Source organism: Sparus aurata, chromosome 2, assembly GCF_900880675.1.
Source record: "Sparus aurata chromosome 2, fSpaAur1.1, whole genome shotgun sequence".
In the NCBI taxonomy this organism is placed as follows: Eukaryota; Metazoa; Chordata; class Actinopteri; order Spariformes; family Sparidae; genus Sparus; species Sparus aurata.
This window is the reverse complement of record NC_044188.1, coordinates 35,152,607-35,179,796: the sequence shown is the minus strand read 5'-3', so window position 1 is coordinate 35,179,796 and position 27,190 is coordinate 35,152,607. Positions and strand designations below refer to the sequence as shown.

The window sequence follows — 27,190 nt, the reverse complement described above, 5'->3', positions numbered from 1 at the left end:
TCAGATTTGTTCTTAGAAAATCTTTCTGTATTTACAGGTTTGAACAGACAAGCAGGTACAGACAAAGAGTGCTTATATACAGGCCAGCACAAGATGTTAAAATGAGTGCTAAAACAGTACGGTATTTACAGATGGACTACAGCGGCAAGTACAGACTAAGAACAAGTTTTATCACAAAACTTCTGGTACTCTACACAGTATCACAAACTCATGAACTGTACAGTTAAAAACCAAAAAATGGTAAATCTACATGAAATCCAATGCTTCTCCAATTGAGAGACACTGAATTATACTGTGTGTGTATGTATATATATATATATATATATATATATATATATATATATATATATATATATATATATATATATACACATACACACACACATATACACACATATATGTTTTCATACATATATAGCTACCTGTGGTGCAAAAGCAGCAAAAGAAATAAGAATGTATGGAATTCAATACTACTAAATAAAAGGTTTGTGCTAAATGGGCTGACTGACAAAATAATGTTACACCATACACAACCAATATACTGGCAAAAGAAAAAATGAGCGTAGGTAACTAATGTTCGCTCAAAGTCCTAACGGTCTGAAGTGAACAGAAGGTTACTGTCAGTCATTCAAAAACAGAGGAGATTGTCAATAATACTTCAAGTTCATGCAAAGATATAAATCATTAAAAGTTAAAAAATAAAATTTTCCCTGTTGACCAACCAGCTGTGCAGCTTTCCCTTCATTGTGACTCGGAAGGTGCAAAACAAAAGGAGGGAGGGCGGGTCTTCCTGTGCAAGTTATGGAACAGAGCTGGCGTGCAGAATGGGCACTTGGTGGGGAGGGACAGTCTCAGTGTCAGCCTCATCCTGGCTGGAGGGGCTGCTCACTGTGGCAGTACTGGATGATGGTGGTGTGGTGGTGATGATGATGGGGGCATTGCTAGTAGTGACTCTGTCTGCGCTGCTGCTGGGGTTGCTGGTTGTGGTGCCAGTGCAACTGGTGGCAGGAGTTGCGTTTTGCTCTTCTTTGGGCTGCTTACTGGCAAACTCTGTGATGCTGAAGACAAACTGGAGGCAGCCCAGTTTGATGTAGCTGCCATGATGGAGCAGGGCAGTGCCCTCCCATCCTGCCCCGCTGCCTCCTATCAGACTGGAGCTACTTGCCTTACAGCCGCACGAGAGCTCGGAGCTGCCTTTAGGCTGGCTACTCATGACGCCACCAGCCAGCAACAAACCCACCACAGAGCTGGGAACCTTGTCATCCTCACGCTTCTTACTGCGACCTGCAGAGAACACAGGGATAAACTTGTAGATAGACACCCATACAGCTATAACATGTGAACACTATACCTACAAATTAGAAAAGGAAGGAGGAAACAACAGCCCAGGTTGCAAACAAGAGGTATAAAAAACAGGCATAACAGTTGTTAAAGTCCTTGTAGATGGGTTGATTGACAATACAGTTGTGTCACTAAATCTAAAGGCGGATGGGTTCATGGTTGCACACGGGCTCTACGCAGAGCTGACGCTGTAAACTATGCCGCAGTGAGCATTCATACATATGTGTTGACGTGTGTGCTTTACTAGTTGGTGTGATTGGATTGCCAGCCTTACTTTCCCTTTTAAAACACACTGTCCCCTTTGACTCACAGTTGTGTCTCTGGGCAACTGGACCAGCAGAGTGAGTGCAGGGAGAGCTGCCCCTCCATACACACAGAGCTTGAACGACTTCCCTCAAGCCAGAATTTGTCACTGGGCTGCTTGTTGAGGGGATGCCCTTCGGACATCTGGCCTGTCCACTCTCTCTCTATTATCCAAGAAGAGCAGCAGACGGCCGGTCAGGAGGGACTGTAACAGCCAAATAGAGCAGTTTGTTTACTTGGGAAATTATAGGTCAAATCCCCTCCAACACCATCGCCACATGCACCGGAAAAGCTGACAAGTAACAATCACAGTCATGATGGCATATCGAGCCCAGATTCAAAGTCCAACACTGACGTTGCTCCACTTTCAGAACTGTGTTCTAAATCATTGTTTTTTTTAGCTGGTAAGCTAAACAAGTCTGGTAACTGAACTTGGATCTGCATCTTTTTAGTGTGATCTGGACCTTAATCTAAAATTGCAATAAGGGGCGCATCAACTGGCTCCAAGGCCTAGCCAGGGTTCTCCCCAGAAATTATTTGTGTAGCGGTGCACCGTCTGTCTGGGGGGGGGGGGACGGACAGACAGACAGACGGACGGACGGACGGACGGACGGACGGATGGACGGACGGAAGGTCGGTCGTCACCGTCACGCGCGGAGTATAGGGGTGTCTGAGGAGAAACCTGCTTAGGCGGGAGGCAAAAATGCTTGTTTAATGTGTTCCTAAGATGGTGATGTTTCCATTTTCAGTGACCCATGTTGAATTAGTGTGCTAGCCTGCTAGCCATGGTAGCTGCTGCTCGCTGATTCCCTCAGTTCCACACAGACATCCTCCCTGAAATTGTGATTTTCTGACTAACAAGGTAGCAGTTAACACAAAATAAATTTCTGATAATGTGTGCGATGTTGCAAGTGGTGCATCCATGTTTTCTCTTCAATGGCGCCTATAAAAAGCTTAGTGGTTTTTAACAATAGTGCCACCTGGAGGCAGGGAGGGAAGTTGGTTTACACTGACTTTGCTCTCTGATGACAGGGCTCCAGACCAGGGTATATACAGCAATTTACTAACTTCACAATATTTTTTAATAGCAACACGACCTCGAGCTGCAACTGTAGTGGCAACCTTTCAAACTTTCTGAGTGAATATGTGTAGTAATGCTTACAATTCAAATCAAGTACCTATTATTACTGGTTACATAGTCACTTTTTGCCTCAATAAAAAAATGATCTATACACAATTATTTGTCATGTCATTCTAATCTAAGACGAATAAATATTTCATTGTTATGTTAAAGAGAGAGCAGCTTCAGGACACGAGCACTCAAAACATAAGACCCAACCAAAATATAATGAAAAAAAAGAAAAATATAGATTACTGGACAGAACTAATAGAATCCCAGAACAAAATGGAAACATCTGTAGCCCTAAACAGACAGTACACTGTGGCAGCCTACATGACCACAGTGTCTGACACCAAACTGAGGAGAACACTAAGTACAGACTGAGTGAGCACAACCTGGCAGTGGAGGTAGGCCGGCACAGACAGACCTGGCTGCCCAGAGAGGAGAGGTCGCGTTCTCACTGTGACCAGGGAACAGTATAGACAGAGCTACTTCTTATCTCACTGCAGCCAATATGAAGGTCTCAGAGACCAATATTTATTTATTTTTTATTTTTTGGTCTTTTTATGGCTTTATTGATAGATTAGCTGAAGATATGAGGGGAGAGAGAGGAGGAGTGACACGCAGCAAAGGGACCCAGGCCGGGAGTCGAACCCGGCTCCGCTGCAGAGCCTCGGCACATGGGATGCGCGCGCTACCAACTGAACTAAACGGCGCCCCAGAGAAACCAATATTTTGCAAAAATAATAAAAATATTCCCAGATTTCCTGTACCTAAGTGACCCAGAGAGACTTCCGGTCCTACTGTGAGAGAGGGAGTCCTGCTGTAGACTGGCAGCGAGATATGTAGCAGCCTGCCATGAGCTCCGTAACATTGTGAGCCCCCTGTCACACATGGCTGATAATTAATGGTTATTAGATAATAATCAACTTGTTATATATATTTATGTCATATGTTACTCTTACCTACCTTACATAGCCCCTCTAGTTCTCAATGCCCTTTTCTTTTATTATTGTTTATTTATTATTGTTTTGTTTATTATTATTTAATATTGTTTTATTGTTTATTTTGTCTATTTATGTTTGTCATTACTGTTATAATTTGTATTAAGATCCCCTGGCAGCATTGTATTGTATGCAGTCATGCCAATAAAGCCACTTGAACAGGATAGATAGATAGATAGATAGATGGATAGATAGATCTTCTTAATTTATGTCATATGTTACTCTTACCTACCTTCCATAGCCCCTCTCGTTCTCAATGCCCTTTTCTTTTATTATTGTTTATTTATTATTGTTTTATTGTTTATTATTATTTTATTGTTTATTATTATTTAATATTGTTTTATTGTTTATTTTGTCTATTTGTTTGTCATTACTGTTATAATTTGTATTAAGATCCCCTGGCAGCATTGTATTGTATGCAGTCATGCCAATAAAGCCACTTGAACAGGATAGATAGATAGATAGATAGATGGATAGATAGATCTTCTTAATTTATGTCATATGTTACTCTTACCTACCTTCCATAGCCCCTCTAGTTCTCAATGCCCTTTTCTTTTATTATTGTTTATTTATTATTGTTTTATTGTTTATTATTATTGTATTGTTTATTATTATTTAATATTGTTTTATTGTTTATTTTGTCTATTTATGTTTGTCATTACTGTTATAATTTGTATTAAGATCCCTTGGCAGCATTGTATTGTATGCAGTCATGCCAATAAAGCCACTTGAACAGGTTCGATCGATCGATCGATCGATCGATAGATCGATAGATCTTAGTGGGGTGATAGACACACCTCATTTTGTGTTTTCCACCTAATGGTCTCACTGTGTACAGTGTGCCTTACATATTGGGGCCAATACCAAAAAACTAAAAGACAACCCTTTTCAATGTGGCATCAATTTCAACATTCTGTGGGTTTAAAAAGCTGGTATTGTCAGTGAGTCATTCCAAGTTCATCATTCAAACAGCCATGAACACACAACGTCACTTAACGGACGAGCAGCGCCACCTGGCCATAGCGCGCCTTCAGGTCGGTGGCAGGCAGTCAGATGTTGCTCGTGAACTTGGTGTGTCTCAAAGTGTCATCAGCAGACTTGCATCAAGACACAGAACTACTGGCAGAGTTTGTGACAGACCCAGGAGTGGAGCCCCACGAGTGACAGACCGCAACGATGACCAGTACCTAAGGACCTATGCACTCAGACATCGTTATGCAACTGCCACACAGCTGCAGGCCCAGTTACGAGATGTGAGGGGTACTAGGGTTTCCAGACAAACCATTCGAAACCGACTCCACCGCTTTGGCTTGAATGCCAGACGACCGTTGCAGGTGACTCCACTGACACCAAGACACCGCCGTGAACGTTTGCAGTGGGCACAAGACCATGTGACCTGGACAATGCAGCAGTGGTCTACCGTCCTGTTCACTGTGTCGGGTCACCTTGCACAGAAATGATGGTCGTCAGCGTTGCTGGAGAAAGCGAGGTGAGCGATACGCCGAGGCTAACATGGTCCCCAGGGTTCCCTTTCGTGGAGGAAGTGCAACAGTCTGGGCAGGCATCACCAGTCAGCGCAAAACAGATTTGGTTATTGTAGATGGCTCAGTCACTGCACGTTCTTACCTCAGAGACATCATAGAACCCATCATCATCCCCCAATTCCGCCAGTACACCCCCAACTTTCTGTTCATGGATGATAACGCTCCACCACATTGTGCCAGAATTGTCACAGCTCGACTTCAGGAAGTCGGAGTGCCTCATATGGTATGGCCAGCAATGTCCCCTGACCTGAACCCCATAGAGCACGTCTGGGACTAGCTGAAGCAGAGACTGGATGATCATACCCCACCCCCACGTGACCTGGCAGAACTGCGTGTAGCACTTGTGGAGGAGTGGAACGCATTGCCTCAGAACAACATCATGAGGCTAGTGAGGAGCATGAGATGTCGCTGTCAAGCTGTCATTGCGGCAAATGGTGGAAACACCCACTACTGACATTGTCAATTTTTGTTATTTGGGGCTATCCATGTTATTGTCTAAATTTTTAGGGTAATAAATATTAAACTAATGAAAATGGTGTTTCTTCTCAGTCATTATTAGTAATATCAAAGTCACATATATATATATATATATATATATATATATATACATATATATATATATATACATAACATATACAATATATTACAATATATAATACATATAGAAATATACAGATATATAATATATACATATATATAACATATATATACACATATTATATATACATATATACATAACAGATATATATATATACAAATATATATATATACACATATAATATACATATATATATAATATACACATATATAATATACATATATATATATATATATATATACATATATATACATAATATATCATATATATATATTATATACATAATATATATATAATATATATATATATATATATATATATATATATATATATATATATACATATATATATATATACATATATATATATATAATATATATATATATATATATATATATATATATATATATATATATATATATATATATATATATATATATATATATATATATATATATGTGTGTATATATTGGAGTCGGTTTCGAATGGTTTGTCTGGAAACCCTAGTACCCCTCACATCTCGTAACTGGGCCTGCAGCTGTGTGGCAGTTGCATAACGATGTCTGAGTGCATAGGTCCTTAGGTACTGGTCATCGTTGCGGTCTGTCACTCGTGGGGCTCCACTCCTGGGTCTGTCACAAACTCTGCCAGTAGTTCTGTGTCTTGATGCAAGTCTGCTGATGACACTTTGAGACACACCAAGTTCACGAGCAACATCTGACTACCTGCCACCGACCCGAAGGCGCGCTATGGCCAGGTGGCGCTGCTCGTCCGTTAAGTGACGTCGTGTGTTAATGGCTGTTTGAATGATGAACTTGGAATGACTTACTGACAATACCAGCTTTTTATACCCACAGAATGTTGAAATTGATGCCACATTGAAAAGGGTTGTCTTTTAGTTTTTTGGTATTGGCCCCAATATGTAAGGCACACTGTACACTGTGAGACCATTACGTGGAAAACACAAAATGAGGTGTGTCTATCACCCCAATACAATTGCCTCCCTATCCCAAAACTCCACTGAGTCTCTCACAATATCCCTAACTTATTGTGAGTACACACACACACACACACACACACACACACACACACACACACACACACTCTGGAGTGTGGAAAAATCAGGTGTACTCACGGATGATGCCTTGGACTTTGGCAACAAGGCCGCTCGGCGGAGACGCCGATGCTTTCTCGGAGAAGTCACACGAGTACAGGACATTGTCCACTGTCGTCCCATGCTCGCTGTAATTGAGCAGCTCATAATGCTTGGTATTCTAAAAAAGACAGATGCAAACCATTTACAATGTCCACCAGCAACAGCACCTTTAATAGGCAGTGGTGGATAATTGTGGTGCAGTACAACAAGTTATGTTTACATTTAATACATTTACAATTCCTTACCTCATCATAGAAAATACAGGCGTGTTTCCCCGATATGTAGTTGCAATGACCGTAGTTTGTAAGGCACACATCCATGTCAGCACCTTTGCAAAACACATTGCATAAAAATAAACCGTGAACTGTGTCTTCATGGCAAAACTCAAGAGTGATCATCTAAGACAAAGCTTCAACCTATAAACAGTTATCACACTGTAAAAATAAAATACATTGCAAGATTTTGTCACATGTTGGTCTAAATAATATTTCACTGAGATATGGGAAAACTCAAATTATCAGCTCTTACAAATGAAGATAGTCCAAGTTATCTGTCAGCTTCATCTGGTAACATCATCAAAAACATTTCTTTTGATATCACCAATACAATACCCACATTTTGGTACATACACCAAAACAATTCTTTCTTACATAACTTTGAGAAATACAAACATATTTTTCTACAAAATCATTTTCTGAAAAGGAAGCTAAAGTTGTGGTTTGACTTTGGGGTCAAGATCACACAAGATGTCACAAGCTCTATCTGAAGGGTTTACTAAAATATTAACAGCATAGGAAATACATACTTATGCCACACAAACTGTTTGATAAACCTTTATGTATATGGGTTGGTTTTTTTTTATTGCAAAATACTGAACAGCTGTTTCTTGTCAAGCCTCATAAAACTTTCCTAATGTCAGTGTCACAAGACCTAACTGTTTTATTTAAAAAGGGTCATGAGCCGGAATGCTTCTTGTCTAAACACAGGGTTCGTACACATTTTTCAAGGTCAAATTCAAGCACTTTTCAAGCACTTTTAAGGGTCATTTACAACATTTTCTAGCACCTTATCGCTGGGGTAAAATACATATCTACAGGAATATACTCATGATTATTTTTTTCACTTTTTATCACAATTATGTACATTGTATTACGCTGTCAACATCTAAAAAGGTGTTTCATAATAGCAAAAACTTTAGAAATTAAAGGAGAACACAAAGTTTTTTCCAAAAAAAGGGAAGCCACTTGGCGTTCTTCAGGTACACTTGCACCAAGACAAAGAGAGACCTGAGAGCACCCTGTAATTTTCAGGGTTTGTACACATTTTTCAAGGTCAAATTCAAGCACTTTTCAAGCACTTTTAAGGGTAATTTTCAAGATTTTCCAGCACCTTATTGCTGGGGTAAAGTACTTATCTACAGGAATATATATACTCATGATTTTATTCTTCACTTTTTATCACAATTATGTATATATTATGCTGTAAACATCTAAAATTAAGTTTCATAACAGCAAAAACTTCAGAAATTAATTATCCGGTCTAATCCCAATTTTGTGAAAGACAGAGTTATAATGTCAAGCACTTTCAAGCACTTAAACTAAAATCCAAGCACTTTTCAGACCTTGAAAACACAACATTGAAATTCAAGCACTTTCAAGGATTTCAAGCACCCGTACGAACCCTGAATTTTCTTTTTTGACAAACTTTTATAAGCTGTTCGCTTATTCATCAAAGTTTAATATTGAACGTGTCATCAGTTCAAATTGCATCAAATTCACCTTCTCCTCAGCCATCCTTCTCTATTGCTACCAGGCTGCATGTGTGATGACACACACACACACACACACACACACACACAGATTTTATTTCTCCTTGTAATAAGCAAATTATCCAGTCTGATCCCAACGTTGCCAAGACACAGAGTTATAATGTCAAGCACTTTCAAGCACTTAAACTAAAATCCAAGCACTTTTCAGACCTTGAAAACACAACATTGAAATTCAAGCACTTTCAAGGATTTCAAGCACCCGTACGAACCCTGTAAACACAACACAGCAGAACAATACACATATTAAATTGTTTTTAAATGGTTAATGTATCAATTAAAATTAGAAATGAATCAACTAACAAGTAAAGTATGAAGTAGAGCACAAGACCCAGCTACCATTTTATACTCTGCGCTTCAGACACATTCAGTTGATATCATAAAAGAAATTAAAGGTTTAATAATCCACATATCAGCCCCAGATGTAAAAAAAAAACTCAACTGTTAAACTACAAACAATATTTTGATTACTCTACAAAAGAAAGCATAATTTACAGGGCAAAAAAAGGGGGACGAATTCATTTAAATTTACTGATACAGTCAGCATGTCTTACCAGATCCTATGTATAATGTCCTGAAGCACATGCTAACAGCTCCTCCTTTTCCTGTCAGAGGGTAGAAGACAGCTCGAGCCTGGACCTTCTTCTGACCTGGTAGGAAGCGTGTCAGTTAATCAGTAAAATAAATAGTAAACTAATAAAACACACACATACTTAATTAACAAAAAATTAGTTTCATAAACCAGACTTGGGAAAGATGGTGACAGAAGTAAGTGAATGTCTTACTGCGAGTGTGGGCTGACGAGGTTTTGGGGGCAGCTATGGCCTCTAGGGGAGGAGGAGTGCTGGGCACTTTGGGGGGAAAGAGCTGCTGGATCCTCTGCCAGGCCAGGAGCTTCAGCATCTCTGCATCCAGTTTGTCCAGATCAATCACTACGCACACGCGCACACACACACACACACACACACACACACACACACACAGTAATCATACAATTAGTGTATATCAGGCAGTATATCCAGTGTATATCAAGGCAGCCTGAAGAGGGCAAACGAGCTATACACTTTTTTTCAATAGGTTCGTCTCACAGCCCGACACTTCTGGACCCCCACACACCCCCACTGCCCCAATGATCTCCTGGATTACTGACTACCTGACAGGCAGGCCACAGTTTGTCCGTATGGGCAGTGTTCTGTCTGATGCCGTGGTTAGTGATACAGGAGCTCCACAGGGGACTGTACTGTCCCCTTTCCTGTTCACCTTATACACCACTGACTTAAAGTACAACACCGGGTCGTGTCACCTGCAGAAGTTTTCTGACGACTCGGCTGTTGTTGTAAGTGAGGGACAGGAGGAGGAGTACAGAGCACTGGTAGACAACTTTGTGGAGTGGACCGGACAAAATCACCTACGGCTTAACATCAGCAAGACCAGAGAGATGGTGATAGATTTCAGGAATAAGAGGAAGTCGGCTTTCCAACCACTGCACATTCTTGGAAAGGATGTGGAGGCGGTGGAGGATTACAAGTACCTGGGTGTTACCATCAACCACAGACTGGACTGGAGATCTAACACTGAAGCTGTTTACAAGAAGGTGATGAGCAGACTTTACTTCCTGAGGAAGCCGAGATCCTTCAACGTGTGCAGCAAGATGTTTGAGATCTTTTATCAGTCTGTGGTGGGCAGTGTACTTTTCTTTGCTGTGGTTTGTTGGGGAAGCAGCATCGGAGCCAGCGACACCAACAGACTCATCAAACTGATCAGGAAGGCTGGCTCTGTGATTGGCTACAAACAGGACACTCTGGAGGCTGTGGTGGAGAGGAGGACACTGAAAAAACTGTTATCCATCATGGATAATCCTCTCCACCCTCTCCAACTCACACTGGTCAGACAGCGGAGCACCTTCTCTGGAAGGCTGCTTCAGCTTTGCTTTTCTATCCATCCATCCATCCATCCATCCATCCATCCATCTCTCATCAAAACAACAGCACCACATAGTACACAATGTGTGTAGTGTCACATCTCACTACTGACTGGCCACACATACCTCCTTCCTCATCCCTCCCATCTTTCATGTAGCTGGAAAGGTTAGCGATGGAGGAGAGAGTGCTGGGCAGCAGTGAGTCCATCAGTCCAGGACGAGCCTTTATGTCTGTAGGGGAGAAACATGCAAAGACATCATGTGGTCAAAGATCTGAGACTGATCTGAAGGACTGGACATTTGGTTAGATGGGAATATTATTCATTTGTGTAAAATAACCTATTTTAAAAAGGTGCACTATTGCAGTTTTGAACAAAAAATTCAAAGACAGATTAGGGCTGTCAAACAATTTTTTACATTGCGATTTATTGCATTTTGTCCATAGTTAACTCGCGATTAATCACAAATGAATCGCAATTTTTTGGGCACATTTTTTTCTGTTCTAAATGTACCTTAATGTGTTTTTTCATGTTCTTAATACTTTTAACAACATAAGAAAGGGTTAGTGCTAGGGTTAGGCAAATATGCTTGATTTATGAAAATGTTTATTCAACACTTCAAATCATGCAGGAAAATAAAAGGCTAAAATCATGTGTTTGGCTTGCAAATGATATTTGAGACTCGACGTACTTCAATGGTAACTCATTTCATGTCGATAGTACGTGCAGATAGCTTTTGTACTATCGACCAAACCATCTGGCAGTGTTTTGAAAGTGAATTTGCCATTCATAACTCCTTTTTCCATTTCCTTTCTCTTTTCAATCTACCGTGTTTTTCCCGAACCGCCAACCCTGCTTCTTCTTCTTCTGATTCAGTTTCTTATTCTTCTGCCACCCTCTGGATCAAGACTACAGGTGCCACCGACGGCCGTAAATCATACAATGCGCGTTTCTTTTTTTTTTTTACACCGAGCGTTAATCGCGCGCTAAAAAAAAATGGCGTTAAGAGTGTGTTGCGATAATGCATTATTAACGCGTTCACTTTGATAGCCTTAACAAAAATATTAATATTTACAGTATTATTGAGGGAAAATGACAAACTCATGTTTTGTTCTCAGGGTCCCCTGAATGCTATTTGGAGCTAGAAAGGTGGCAGGGTCCGCCAAATAGAAACAAAGTAAAATAGTATAAAAGTGTGCTGTCCTTTAAGGTCAGTTTGTTTGTTCAGTCATTAAAAACAGAAGAGAGGAGTTTGTTCATGTAATTTGTTAAGGAATAACCAAAAAAAGAAAGCCAATAAGCCAAATAAGCCAATGTAGATCGTGTAAAATGTACTTTCCAAAACTACATAGTGAACCTTTAAATGATATATTAAGCTAATTAAAGCTGCGGTCTGAGGTTTTGAGAAAAAACTGGACTTCGTCAGAAAATTTTTACAAACAGCTCCCAGGTCCCTCCTTCTTCCTCTCTGCTGTGCTCAGCCCTGCCTTCAAAGCCCCTCGCCACAGAAGGGCCTGCTGTGCAAGAGCAGGCTTGTAACCATGGTAACAGAGAATGCCAGATAACCAAGACGGCACATTCAAAACAACAACAACAACAACTACATAAGCCCTGATTGTTCTTTTTCTGATCAATGCAACTAAATTACAATGACTAGTGCCTCATGCAGATCACTGTAGATATCGTGAGTAACATACAATATTTCTGAAGCATGAGTAACGTTATTTCTTATACCTGCCCGGTCACTTGAAAGACACGTTTGCTAACCAGTAACCATAAAGACAGAGCTAAACACCGGAGTTAGCAACAAGCTACGTAGCTTGACTGCAACATCGTAAGATGATATACGCTACTGCAAGTATTACTGTACCCACCGCCATCTTAGCCTTGTGTTTAAAAAATAGAATTAAACATATATCAATCAGGGGTCCTTACTTGTCCAGCAGAAAAGCAGCCAACTCTGTGTTACCCTTGAGTCCTTACAAATCCTGCAGCTCCCTCCACCTCTGAAATGACGCTCCGATATTTATCCTAGTTTTCTTTCTGGCACGGTCCAATTCTTTGTTTTTACGCTGCTCTTTTTCGTTAGTCTTCTTATTTCATCTCTTTGACGTGGGTAATGGTGGGTCATTTTTCTGCTCTGTTGCCTCTCTGCCATTGTTCGCAGTTTGGGCTTAAGCTTGAACCTATCTGACCAGGTCAGAGCAGGCACTGCAGGGGGGAGGGGCACTGCCGAGTATGCACTGCGCAAGGGAGGGGGCTGCAGCATACGCACGAGAGTGATTGACACTTCTTAGACACTCACCTTGGCTCTGATTGGTTGTATTGAGCGGGAAGCTGTGGATTCTTGCAAATCATATTACAGCCACCGGGTGGTGCCACAGACAGTGGATTTTTACACAGCTGACCTGTTTCTTATTCTACTGTTAGATCATAATGACGATTTTAGCAAATATAACAAAAAAATAGTTACAGACTACAGCTTTACATGCGTTTGTGTACAAATGTGTTTGAATACAACCTAAACCTGGTAATGTATTGCTGTTCAGCCGGACTACAAATTTTATGTCACACATAACCAACACAAAATACTTTTCTGCTACTCTACAAAAATCCATCCCTTACGTATAGAAACAACGTTAGAGTGTTCCTTTTGCAATTGTCTGACATCATGCTGTGCTTCATATAATTGTGAGAAAAATGACCTCAAGCACAAAAAAGGAGACATTAGAGAAAAAATGGAGGGCTAGTCCATACAACGTACAACAATCAGCTAAAACATTGAAATTACTGACACATGAATAACATTTATCATCTCTTAACAATGCTATGTTCTGCACAAAAGCTTGGGTCCTGTCAGGGAGTAACATAGCCATGAGTGGGTGTACTTGGTGGAATGCTAGAAGCCAAAGTTTCACAGCAGAACAACTGTAAAGAAATGATCAATGTTTTTCACTTGCTCTGGGCACCTGTCGGTGGTTTTAATGTTTTGGCTGATCGGTGTATACTATCTGATGATCAATGACCATTGTATGGCTACAAACATTAACATCCCGGTAAGACGCTATCATTAACAGTTAATTTAGTTGCAAATATAATCCATTTCTCCTCGGGTTTCTACTGACATGACAGGAGGTAACCAGTGACCCGTAATTATTTTTTTTGTTTTAGTTGTAGTATAAAGATTGTACAATACATGTATCAATACATTGATAACTCATGAGCTGCACCCCTAAATGTGAACTCAAATTAATGTGGGAGGCTGGTGTGTACCTGGAGTAGGCGATGACAAGCCCAGCTTGGCTGGGCTGTGCTCCTGGGTTCCTTTAGATGGTGTGTATGAGTGTGCATGGCTGGTGATTGAGTAGGAGGGTTTTTCATCACTGCTCATACTCTCTTCCTGGAGCTGTGTCTGGCTCCTGTGGTTCTGCTGGCCACTGTGGGGCCATATCTTCGAGGCGATTGGGCAGTTTTTCTGAGCACAGGCTTCTGTGGAACCCTCAGGCTCCTTTTTAACCGTTTCTACTCCTATGTGGTTCACCAGTCCAGACACAGGGGCTGAAGGAGTGCTGGGCCTCAGTCTGTGCTGCAGCTCAGCCTGCCTGCAGGAGTCTGGGGCACTGTTACAGTCTACAGGTCCATTGGCTTTGGAGGGCTGACACTCTTCTGCCAGAGGTCCATTGGGTTTCCTACATTTGAGACATGGTATCATGCTGCATTTACAAACACCCAGCTCTGCCAGGGGGTCCACTGAAAAAGGGGCCCTCAGAGGGTCATCAGGTGCACTGCAGGGTTTTGAGCAGGGGTCAGGGGAAGAAGTCCTTTCTAAAGAGGCCTGAGTTTTCATGTCATCTGGTGTTAGACGTGATTTCGTACTGTCTGTCTGCCCAGAAATCCACTCTGCTGGCGATGTTAGTGATGACAGACTGGATTCGGTGGATGACGCCTTATGCTTGACTGACAGGTGCCGCATGATGCTGCACTGGAGGGTGATGACATCCTGAAGCCACTGTTCAACACAGCAAAACCATAATTTTAAAACATAAGAAGCAACCGTCGTATCTGATGGAGATATTTATATCACAAGAACAAATTGAAAAAAAAAAAATTTGTTGCAATAATTTGAAATAACTTAAAGCTAGAATTTTTGGGACCAGTTGTACAAACTTCCTAAAGTCATGGGAAAAAGAAACATGCATGTATTTTCACACCCGTGTCACATCTGTCAGGGTTCGTACACATTTTTCAAGGTCAAATTCCAGCACTTTTCAAGCACTTTTAAGGGTCATTTACAACATTTTCCAGCACCATATCGCTGGGGTACAATACATATCTACAGGAGGATATATATACACTATAATATATATATTCACTTTTAATCACAATTATGTACATTGTATTATGCTGTAAACATCTAAGATGATGTTTCATGATAGCAAAAACTTTAGAAATTAAAGGAGAACACAAAGTTTTATCCAAAAAAAGGGAAGCCACTTGGCGTCCTTCAGGTACACTTGCACCGGGACAAAGAGAGACCTGAGAGCACCCTGTAATTTTCTTTTTTGACATAAACTTTCATAAGCTTTTCGCTTATTCATCAAGTGTATTAATATTGAACGCGTCATCAGTCCAAATTGCATCAAATTCACCTTCTCCTCAGCCATCCTTCTCTATTGTTACCGGGCTGCATGTGTGATGATGCACACACACACTGATTTTATTTCTCCTTGTAATAAGAAAACTATCCAGTCTGATCCCAATGTTGCCAAGACACAGAGTTATAATGTCAAGCACTTTCAAGCACTTAAACTAAAATCCAAGCACTTTTCAGGCCTTGAAAACACAACATTGAAATTCAAGCACTTTCAAGGATTTCAAGCACCCGTACAAACCCTGATCTGTTGAACAATGAGTTAAGCTTGGCGGCCACACCATCTAAAACACTGAATTAGCAGTCATTACAACTCTCAGGTGACCTTTTTATTTCTTGGGCAGAAGTTGCTTATTGAATCCACAAACATCATCAATCATTTAACATCCCTTCGTTGCTGTTAAAATCACACTTGTGTCATGTTGTTAAAGGTGCTATAGGCTTTTGTTCTGCTTACCTCTTGCTGCTCCGCTTCCGTGGTCAAGTGTTTTGAGGGCTGATGGTCGGGAACACCACTGCAAGCAAGCTGCAACTGGCGCACCCCTGCAGGAAGCAGTGTGGAAGGAGGATTCTGGTACTGGGACTTGATGGCATCTGGCACCTGAGGCCAAACAGTGATTGTTATACAGTTACCCCACATGACTTTTTAAGTCTTCAGATCAGTGTGCTGTTTACCATGAGAGCACCCGAGAAGTGACACAGGAAATAATGCGGTCGAAGTTGTTTGTGTACTGATTTACAGCAAAACATTAAATGAATAAATAAATCAACATGGAAGAAAATAATATAGAAGAGTGAACGGATTGGTGTACAAAGGCAGCAAGAACTATCTGATCTGACTGTAAATATTTCTGCAATAAAAAAGCATTGCTGCCTGCTGTGTTTCAGCAAGGTTGAATTGGTATTAAATACTGAAAAGCTTGTGTGCATGCCACCATATTCTGATACATACTACATACAAATATATGCATAAGACAGGGTTCAGATGATTAGTGCTGATGACAGCAGAGGAGTGTCTGTTCTCATTTGCTGTAGCCAACTGCTTGGCTCCCTGATCCATTCCATGATATGTGCAGATAGTTGGCCTCTTTCAAAATCTTTCAGGTGTCTGTGTGGCACTGGCAAGCTCTCGGACTGTGTCTTTGAACTGTTCACACAATGCTGACGGGCTTTTTCTGCAAACTCCAAAAACCTTTGGTTTGGTTACCCTGCCAAAGAAGATTTATATTGGAGGGTATTCTTTGTCAACACATTAGTGAATGAGTTGTTGAAGAATTAAGTTTAGAATTGCCTATTGATGCATCTTTTATGTTTTGTTTAGCATCAATATTTAACAAAAATAAGTCATCACAAGGTAAATGCACAAGAAGAAATTGTAAAACAGAAAAATCGTAGTTTATAAATTGGGAATCGGTTTTCCCCTAGCCCAGCCAGTCTACCTTGATGGTCTTCTTGTTGTGCTGGTGGGTGGTGCGCCGGTTGGGTAGGTTCTGCCGATGGACTCTGCGCAGGAAGTCCAACTTGACAGCGTGCTGGGACATCCTGTCCTGGAACTGGTCAAAGAGCTGACAGCGGCTGGACAAGCTCAGAGTCCTCTGATTCAACTGGACAGCAGAAAAAAAATCATTTGAAAAGGAAAACTAATCATTCTAATACATTGTCCTAGCTGAGACAAAAATAAAAATACATAAATTAATAGTGTTTAGGTCTGCCTAAGCCAGGACCAGGCCTCTTACCACTAAGTGCTCAACGTGATTAGGACACATCCATTTGCCAGCAGGTAGAGCTGTGAGTGGAGGGTCCAGACAGTCCATGTGGAACAGAAGGGGACAATAGTCACACTGGATCAGTGGAGCCAACCGACAACTCCTATGAGAGAAAATACAAGCAAACCAGTACATGAGGTGAAACATCACAGGTGTATGTGTGTACTAGGGATGTCCGGAGCCGATCTGCAGGATCGGGATCAGGGCCAATATGGACATTTTTTCACTGATCGGGGGTTGGCAATTTTTAACGTGGACCCATGTCAACGTTCCTTTTTTTAAATTTTTTTTTACATCAGAGCACAATTTGTGGTAAAACTCAGACGCACATGTAACGTTACTCTGGCAAACCTGTGGATAAAATGTCTGCAGTTTGGAAACATTTTAAATTAGAAGGCGAAAGCAGTCCAACGAGAACATGTAACATCTGCAATACAACTGTTTCATGAGGGGGTAACAAATAAGCTGAATTTAATGCTCCTCTGATATACTACTTCGATACGATAAAATATTACAGAGAAGGAAATTGAATTAATTGCTCTGGATAACCAGCTCATCTCCAAGGTAGAGGATCAGGGTTTTCTTTCTTCATCATCTCGAGAACTTTACATTCACTCCATTTCGAGTTACAATGTGCCGGTATGTGCACTAGTTTCGTGGCTCTCATACAGCAGAGCATGTAAAACAGGCAATCGAGGAGATGCTGAATGTGTGTGAAATAGACAAGCAACGCGTTCATGTCATTTTACGTGACAATGTAAGGAATATGAAAAAAAGCAATGGATGATATGGAGGTACCAAGTGTGGGCAGTGCTGCGCACACACTTCCACACTTTAGCTGGCTGTACACGAGGGTCTGCTGTCACAGTGCAGCATCACAGACTCATCTGCCAATGTGCGGAAGGTTGTAATCCAATGTTGCAATAGCATATGCAGATAAGAAAGAGCCATATGAAAGTATATACTTTTTTTCAACAAAATAAAAAAACCTATTAAGGAACAGCTCGGACGCAGGTACTTTTTTTCCTGAATGCAGCTGTATTATCCAGGGAAATATTAGTTTCGGTATCAGCATTTACTAAATATTAAAGGACTCAGATCGGGGTTAAAAAAAACCTGATTGGGACATCCCTAGTGTGTACATATCTGTATATAGAAACATCTGCTAGTTCTAACCTGTTGCATGAAAAGCAGACTTTGACTGGTAGGGGGACCAGACCATTGGAATCCAGTTCATGCTGAGGCCTCCTGAATGGCTTTCCTAGTAGTTCCTCTTTTCTCCTCCGTTTACTGCTACCTACAAATCCAAACGAGTACAGAACATTTGAGAAACAATCCAACCTAGATTCTGTAATGAATAAAACATCTGTAATGCTCAGTTCATTCCAGGACACATTTTGTAACCAAAGTGCAGCACTTTATTTATTTACTTTACACAACTTGTCTCTTCAACTTGTAGTTTGCTTTCCAGAATGTCATACTTTCACTAAGAAGGGGTATTTGGGGATGCCATTAAGTAAGCAATTGGACTGACAATGAGGTAATTAAGATGTACAGATGACTGAAAAACAAGTGGAGAGACCTCTTACAGTTGCAAGGGCTGAAGATGGATGGAGAGGTTGCTGTTTTTTTGCCTGACCGGTAGTTAATTTCAGTGTTCTATGTTTCGGCAGATACAGTTTTGTCTGTTGTTTCATGTTGTTGTTTTGACATGTTGTATTGTTTTGGTCAGCAAATAGCCCAGGTAACATGAGAACACACATCCTTAAATTTGGAGGCAGAGTTTCTGAATGGGCACTGAGGGGATGGGTGTGTTTGTAGACCGTTAATTCAAATATCAACAGTCTTTCCCCAGAATCAATGACTATACCTTTAATAAGCCCTGCATCTACATACTCCTATATAGTAGATGGCGATAGGCACCAAACATGTCATAACTGGTTTGGATGTTTTTTTAACAGTTTCAGAGAAAGAAATGATTGAACTTTGCAATGCATGTTCTTCAAGTGCTCTAAGAACAGGAAAAAAGTCTACAAGATTTAACACAAATCTTGTTTAAGCTATGGAATATTAAATTACTCATCTCTGCTCACAATATCTGTGCCCTTCTTACACTCACGTTCGCATAAGCTGTAGGTTAGAGAGCTTCTTTTTCAAATACACAAACGTGAAATCTTTTATACTTTCAATACCAGCCTTGAGAAGCACTTAATTATTGGTTATCAGTGTCGGATGACAAAAATCTGTAACTGGCATTCCTTGTTGAAATAAATTCAGTATCATTTCACAGTGAAAGTTTAGGACCTCCTTTTAACTGACTGACCTGGCAGTGCAGTAGTGCAGGTGAGCTCGCTGGGCAGCTGGAACTGTGTGGGGTTTCTCTCCATAGCAGCTGCTATTAGCAGCTGAAAGGGCCTCTTGAGGAGGCGTGGTGTTGGAGGGGACAGTGTAGCACCTTCAAGCTCTGCACCCTGAATTTCATCCTCTTGGTCTGCACCCTCCTCCTCCACATCATTTTGCTCCTCTGAGGGGGTTGGGGTGGACGAGGTGTTGGAGGTGGGCGTACCGGGTCGGCTGCTTGGTCTGCTGTTGGTCCTGCGGTCCAAGAGGCGCACCTGTGCCACGCGAAGACCAGGCCCAGCTGCTCCAGCCCCTGGAGGCAGACCATCGAGTCGCAGTGGACCAGCATTGAGCTCCAGCTCAACAGCTGGGGAAGTAGAGCACTTAGACGCAGACCTCTCTGGTAGGCCGTTGGTCTGTTCTGACTTCTGCTCTCGCTTCTGACCGTAACAAACAAAGACCAAGATACTGATTTATCAATCCATATACCCACAGATATGTTTTTCCTACATTTCAAAAGCAGCATAATAGTATTATTGGTGAAGGACTGGATCAAGCAAAGTGAAGAGTCACTTCTTACCTTTTTTCGAACATTGCAGCGATGACACATCCATTCACCCGGGGGAAGCATTTCTTCACTTAGAGGTGGATTGCTGTGGTAAAAAGACAAAACCCAATCATTGGTGACTAAGCTGATGATTATTGCAGGCAAATTAATTAACAATTTCATATAATATGCTTCATAAATATGCTGCGTAATTTTAAGTGAAGAATACAAAATTCATGAAAAACTAATTTTAAGAAGTTGGATTATGTACCATGGTTTCACAAAAAGACCTATCTTGTACTAATGAGAAAAAATTATATACATTGCCCTCTCTGCATAGTTACCCAACCTCCTCAAATGATTAAAATTCTACTCAAATATAGTCAAAATGACAAGAAAAGACTTCAGCTGAATAGGGCAGTACCAGCACAGTTGCTCTCTCTGCCTCCATCTAGAGGATTGACAGTTACATAAAAAAAAAAAAAAAAAAATCTGAGCAAAATAATCAAGAGTTTCCAATGTGTATAGATTTATAGTGCATTGTAACAGCTGGTACATGAATTAGTGATATCCATGTGAAAAGATTCAAAAATATTCTATTAGCTTTCTATATCTAAAAAAACAAGACTACACATTCTTCAGTAGATGACTACAGCAAACGTTACAGTAATTAAAAGTTAAACATGCTAAAACGGCCAGGGCATAAAAATGCTGTGGTGGGATGCCACAGAGACTGACTTATGACAGGTAAAACAGATTGGATGACAGGCCGAGACTACAAAGTTTCTTCCCAATATGCAGTGATATAAGATAGCACACAGGATGAGCCTTTCACAGGGCTGACCATATATGGACAAAACGTTTGTAAGGGACAGTCTGAAATGAACCCAAGTTAAAATGATCATGCAAGCAGATGTTGAACGTTGAGCCATACACAGCGGAATCGGAGAAATGCTACTATTGGAATACCTTTGTAACTTGCCCTCTACAGACCCTGCCATAGCGCTATTGTATCATGCTAAACAACAAAACATACCGTTCATGTTATTTATGGACCATTAATTCTCAACGCCGATTTTTAAAGGTTGGTAAGATGGCGGTGGAATAGACAAGAGAGCAGTGAGGTCGCCATATTGTAAACAGAGGCAGCCTCGACTCCATTTTTAGCAGCAGCGGCTCCACCGGCTGCAGCCGCGACAGCAAGGGAGGACCGACTGCAAGCTAATTCTAGCCACTTACACAGAGAAGGCTACATCCGCACGTTTCTTTTCCCCGTGTTTACCCTATTAACATGCCTTTTCACTGACATCTACAATTTACACTCACTGTCAAGTTAAACTCCGAAACTATACAATGAACACTATCTAACCAAACACCACGTATCTAACAGCGCATATTCTCCAGTGAAGAGACAACAGCTAGCCACTCCAATTTACTCCATACCAACATGAATCAAATTTGCAGTTGTTGTCCTTTCTCTTTAAACAAAGGGTTCGTTGAGTAGAGTTAATATCCAAACTCTTATTAGTTCAAAAACACACTGAAATGACTTGAGAATACGTTTGAAACATTTTACTGCAAGTTAATTCGTCAAAGCAACTTTACTAAGTGCTAAACATGCTCACCATCGCTCTCCTCAGTTCACTTAATGGGGAGAATAGAGTGCATATGAAGGAGCTCACTGATGGATAAATATGTTTACGCGTGTCATAAATAGCAGCACGCTGTGTGGCTGATGTGTGCTGAACAATAACGACTAGTAAAAACTGATTTCCATCAGGCGCCCGTTCAAGACTCCGGAGCAGAATTTAACACACACTCAGTGAGCGGTCATGTGTTAATCTTTGCAAAAACAAGAGCAGCAAACTGCATTCTCATCGGTGGAACAAACCTTCACAGAGGTTAGCATTCAGGATCTAACTTGTGCATGCAAGTAACGAAGACTCAAAGGTGCAATCGCCTGTCTGTTTTACACGAGCATGCACTTATGCGTACGTGAATGGTCCCCGTGAGCTATGCCTCTATTGTCCAAATAACTGTAACTTACCAGCACTGGAGGTGGAAGGCTGCAGGACAGTGGTCACAGCACAGCAAGTCTCCCCCTTCCCGACAACTATCGCAGGTGTCGTGGTTGGTGGCCCTGCCGCTCCTCCGGACGTCTCTCACCAACTTCCGACTCCTCTTCTCAATTTCCTCGGACTTCGGCGGCGCCAACAGTGTTTGGATTTGCTGTAAAAAAAAGTTGTTCAGTTGTTTAGTAAGAGATCGCGACTACCGTGTGTGTTTGTTTGTCTACAGAGTGAGAAAATACACAGCTTTGTGCTCGCTATGCCAATGCATGCTAAGGTTTTGGGAGCGGTAACGTTACCTTGTGGCGTCCATTATCAAACCAGATTATCAAGTTAGCTAGCCGAGAAATGCTTGACAGCAGGCTACGGTGGTCTGCTGGTAACGGCACATAATACAACAGAAAACACAAAGCATTGGCAATAAGAGTATATTTCACTCAATTAAGGGCCTCCGGAACAGTCCAACCTCACCTCCATTAAGCCCCCAGAGGTATCCAAATCGTACACAATTGTCGGGGTCTCCATTTTGTCCCACATTCATCCAGGAGCAGACGTTGCCAGAAGAATTAACGATACAAATGCCTACCAGGCACAAGACAATGAGAGTAAATCCCGCAATAAATGTCGTTTTCCAAATGAATTTGACCAGTGGATGGCTGGCCAAGCGGTGCTAGCTATCGTTAGCAGGCTAAAGGAGCTAACTACGAGAGCAAGACGTCAAGCAGTCAAGGTTGTGAAGCTAACGGGTTCACCAGCTGTGTTGTGGACCAAAAAAGACAACAAAATCAACGATAGTCCTGCTATTAAAACGCTATCTTCGTAGCACCACTTTCTAAGTTCTGGCGCCAAACGTACATACAATATTTAATATCAACAGCGTTGCTGTAAGATGCAAAATCCATCTGCGGCCTAGCTGGCCAGCCATGATTCTTGTTTCTGCTCCTGCAAAAAGGATCCTTGTAAATCTGAAAACCCCTCCGCTCCCATTGTCAACAGGAGATGAAGCCAAACAATACTGAAGGAATTCGTCGTGGCGCGGTCCAATGCACGGTTTCCGACAGCGTTCGTAATGTATATTCCTGAAAACAGGTATATGGAGATGCAAATTCGGTTGGTGTTATTGTTGTGAAAAAGGCTGTGCATCTACACTGACTGCTAGCAACATCCTCTACCAGTTGGCGCAACCGCGAATCGCTGGACGCGCATGCGCATTGGAACGGATATAGATAATTGACGAGGAGACATAAAAAGGAACGAATAGATTGTGTACTTTGTATTCAGCTGCCACTATTGCGCATGTATGATACGAATATATGGTCATTCGTGGCACAGTCTGATTCTGCTGCTAGCCATTGTTACTGTGTTCACATTGATGTTCGGTCTACTGAGGGTAATGCTTCCTACCGCTTCGTATCTATAGCGCTGCTGCTAACGGGCGTTACGGACAGCCTACCTGTTTCTGTCACATTCCGCTGCTTCTACTGAACCAGTAGTTTGACTACTGTAAGTTACTTACAGTAAGTTACTGCTGCGTCTGCTATTGATAGCTGCCACGTTTGCCTGCAGCTTGAACTTTTACCACGTTGTTACTGATCCTAAAATGAGCATTTTCGGAATCACTGTTGCATTGGCACAGCTGCCTCTCTCTCTCTCTCTCTCTCTCTCTCTCTCTCTCTCTCGTATACCACTCGAAGCTCTTGCCAGCAGAGGGAGGCAGTGTTCTGTTGTCTTTGAGTAGTTGACCAAATGGATTCTGACCATTGAATATAAGTTAGAATATGATCACTTCAGGAAAGTTTGCTCATTTAATTGTGTACATGGAATGATACAAAATAGACACGTTACTCTAATGTTGTCTTTAGCTTATTTTAATTTAAACTATAGAAGGGCAAAGTCACCCCCTATCAGGTGGAACACTACTGTGGGACCTTATTTCAGGTGAGGAATGATGAGAAACAAATACGTTTTTGATTCTGCTTGAATTGTCCCATGAATAACACATTTGATATTTGTCAGTTTAAAAGAAAATTTTCCAACTTGAGAAAGCCACTTTTTTTTTTTTTTTTTACCACAAAAGTAATAAAATACAAGACTGTAATTATAAAAACTACAAACCTGACAATCACCTAAGTGACATCGTCTTGTCTAACCCTCACCAGAACCCAAAACTGAATCCTTGTAGAACCTGACGTGTATATTGGCTAGTTAGGAAACTGACTTACTCTGCTTTCACATACAGTCCCCTCCAAAACTATTGGAACAGCATGGCCAATTCCTTAATTTTTGCTGTACACTGAAAACATTTGGGTTTAACACCAGGGGTGAAAACCCAATTTCATAGTTGAGGGGGACAATAAACCTTAACATTTTAGAGAATAATTCCAGAGGGGGACAAGGAATAAAAGTTGTAGCCTGTCTTTTATAAAGCATTTTTACTGCAATTTGATGCTTTAGTCTCTCTATCTCTCCAACAGGCAGGCAGAAGACCTTTCTTAGCACAGGCTGAGTCCACCTGCACATGTCTAGATTTAAAACAAAATGATTGAAATCAAATTAACATGTACACATGCAATGAATAAACTAATTATCAGGCAAACATCTAAGTTTGTTTATCAGATTTCTCATAATCAGATAACTGCCTTTTATCACAACTACAAAAACATAATACAACAAGAGTATTGCCTTTAGAATACTATAAAGGAGATCTAATTTCATGACATTAATGAACAAAAGCCAGGATTTTTGAAATACCGAGGTCAAATACCGAGGTCAACATTGGGCCCCCCAATGTTGACCTAGGTAATGTTGAGCTGACCCCCTGCTCAGGCTTCTTCTGTTCTGCAATGATATAAAGAATTCATTAAATACACATTTAACACATATCCTTCAACCTCTTCATCTCTCTCCTGTCTCATCCTTTGTTGAATTTTTTTAATGAAAAGTTTAAGTATACTACTGAGTCATGATTACTATAATTTGAGCTAATATTTTAATGCCATGTTTAGTCACATTATAACTTATCCATCCAAACATCCAAATAATATTATTGATGGATAATTAATACTGTGACTGAACATGGCCTTAAAATATTCAGATTCATTGCATGTCCTTTCATTTTTATGCCTAGGCTACATTTACAGTGAGTTACAGGTTAGCATCTCTATTGGCTATCTGTTGCATCTGTAGGCTAGTTCACTATTTTTCTCATTCTCTTAGCTTATTACAATTTTCACCTTTCCTCCTCCTTTTCACTGATCATCCTCTGCCTTTTTTGCTGCAACAAAATATAACTTGGATTGATGCAGCCTCTTACCACTACATTGCATCTTTGCTCTGATTCATTCATTCATTCAATTCATTCAGTTCTAAAAATAGACCTGCAGTCACGTCGCAACTGTGTTTACTTTCGGTTTTAATGAGTCAAATATATGGACCTCTGTGTCACGCGAGACCATGTTGATGTCATGATAATTAGGTGGGCTTTATGTATTTGGTTTTTCGGCTTCATGTTTACATTTTTACTCGCTGAAATGTAAGGGGGAAAATGAAACGAAACTTAAGGAAAAAAATACCGAGGACATGACCTCGGTGTCCTACGGCCCTGGTTGTAACTGAGGTCTTCACATTTACTTAGAGTTTTAGTGCACTGAAAAATGAGTGGATGTCTTTATATTTTCTTTTCTCTGCCATTTCAACTGACCTGGCTGACTTACACACACACACACACACAGCAATATCTTTTACCGTCAAAGGTGTACAACTCCAGAACTTTACTGGAGGGGGGATATGTCCCCTCTGTCCCCCCCGGGATTTCCGCCTATGTTTGACACCGAAAGATGAATATGAGACAAGAGATCAACATTTCAGCTTTCATTTCCAGGTATTTACATGTAGATCTTGCATGACTTCATCTGGGATGGGCTTATTGACAACTGCAGCTGCCAATATAACCCCACTTGTTCGGATTTTTACCTTTTCAATATGTTTTCTGTACCGAGATGTTGTTGGCGAGAGATGTAGTTCACTGAGTGGTTTTACACAAAAATAAATGGTATTTTACTATCTTAAACACAAACTGTGACTTGACCCGCAAAATTCCCTTTTATCTCACGAACATAAAATGTGTAATTCTTGGCACAGTTCAAAAGATGAAAAATTGGACACACGGAGGGGCTGGGACTTCGCCTCTATGTACCTGTGTTATTAGCCTTCACTCATCAGTGAGCCTCACCAGACAGGTTCGAACTTAGTAAGACAAAGGTTACAGTTTGTTAAATTGGAAATTGGAATTTTAAATGCTCACAAGTTCTACGATAACAAAGATTTCTTAACAATTTACCTCTTCAACACTCTTAGTTACCAAAGGCTTTGTGAATTGTGACACTGATCAATCAAGCTCTTTATTGGCAATATGATGATTTACCTACAACAGTGACTTTTAATCTTTTACCCACTAGTACATTTTCCTTCTAATTTTATTACACACGTTTAATATAAAGGTTCTCATTGAATTCAAAGTGTTTCTTTCATGTTGAGTAAATGTGTAGAAATAAAATAACGTAGTAAGATTGAATTACTTATTTTATGAACATTAAGGTTTACACAAAAACGTTTAGTGTTTATTCAGTTATTATACATAAAATTAAGGGAAACTTCTACATAAACACACTGTATTTATGTTTTAAAGTAATGCATTTCAAGCTGGGTATTCTCTCCCCTGTAAAAAAGAAAGAAAGGTACAAACAATTGGCTGTTTATACACATTGACTCAACATGATAGCAAAACTTGACCCTCTGGCCCTATAAATTGAAATTATGTAATGGAATTAGATGAATAATTTTCATAATTAAATGTACATAATTAAAATACTTAAAGTCAGTGTTTAAGACAATTTATTATTTTAAATGTAGAATTAAAGCAAGAGTAGTTGATGCAATTGATCTGCTGTTACCATAGCAGACAAAAATCAATTTGTCTCAGTTTAGTGTCCTACAATGTGAACTGC

At 40.6% G+C, this 27,190-nt stretch overlaps 1 protein-coding gene across 3 annotated transcripts; it reads right to left on the bottom strand.

The window, feature by feature from the left end:
- phf12b (PHD finger protein 12b) lies at positions 1–23,392 on the bottom strand. Of its 3 annotated transcripts, XR_003981718.1 has the most exons (16): positions 22,656–23,392; positions 22,163–22,344; positions 20,149–20,221; positions 19,552–20,008; positions 18,405–18,525; positions 17,199–17,331; positions 16,902–17,066; positions 15,920–16,063; positions 14,085–14,820; positions 10,939–11,043; positions 9,677–9,823; positions 9,446–9,541; positions 7,312–7,394; positions 7,046–7,184; positions 1,652–1,849; positions 1,143–1,284 (listed from the first exon to the last, which is right to left on the bottom strand). XR_003981718.1 is itself a non-coding variant. In XM_030398557.1 (15 exons), the coding sequence occupies exons 1-15, from the start codon at positions 22,719–22,721 to the stop codon at positions 800–802; spliced, it is 3,132 nt and encodes a 1,043-aa protein (XP_030254417.1). In that variant the 5' UTR covers positions 22,722–23,390; the 3' UTR covers positions 1–799. The 3 variants fall into 3 exon arrangements, 2 of the variants coding, with proteins under 2 accessions (XP_030254417.1, XP_030254426.1); XM_030398557.1 differs by lacking the exon at positions 1,652–1,849 and having other exon boundaries at positions 1–1,284; positions 22,656–23,390; XM_030398566.1 differs by lacking the exons at positions 1,652–1,849; positions 22,163–22,344; positions 22,656–23,392 and adding an exon at positions 21,152–21,171 and having other exon boundaries at positions 1–1,284.
- Between the last annotated feature and the right edge of the window lie 3,798 nt (positions 23,393–27,190).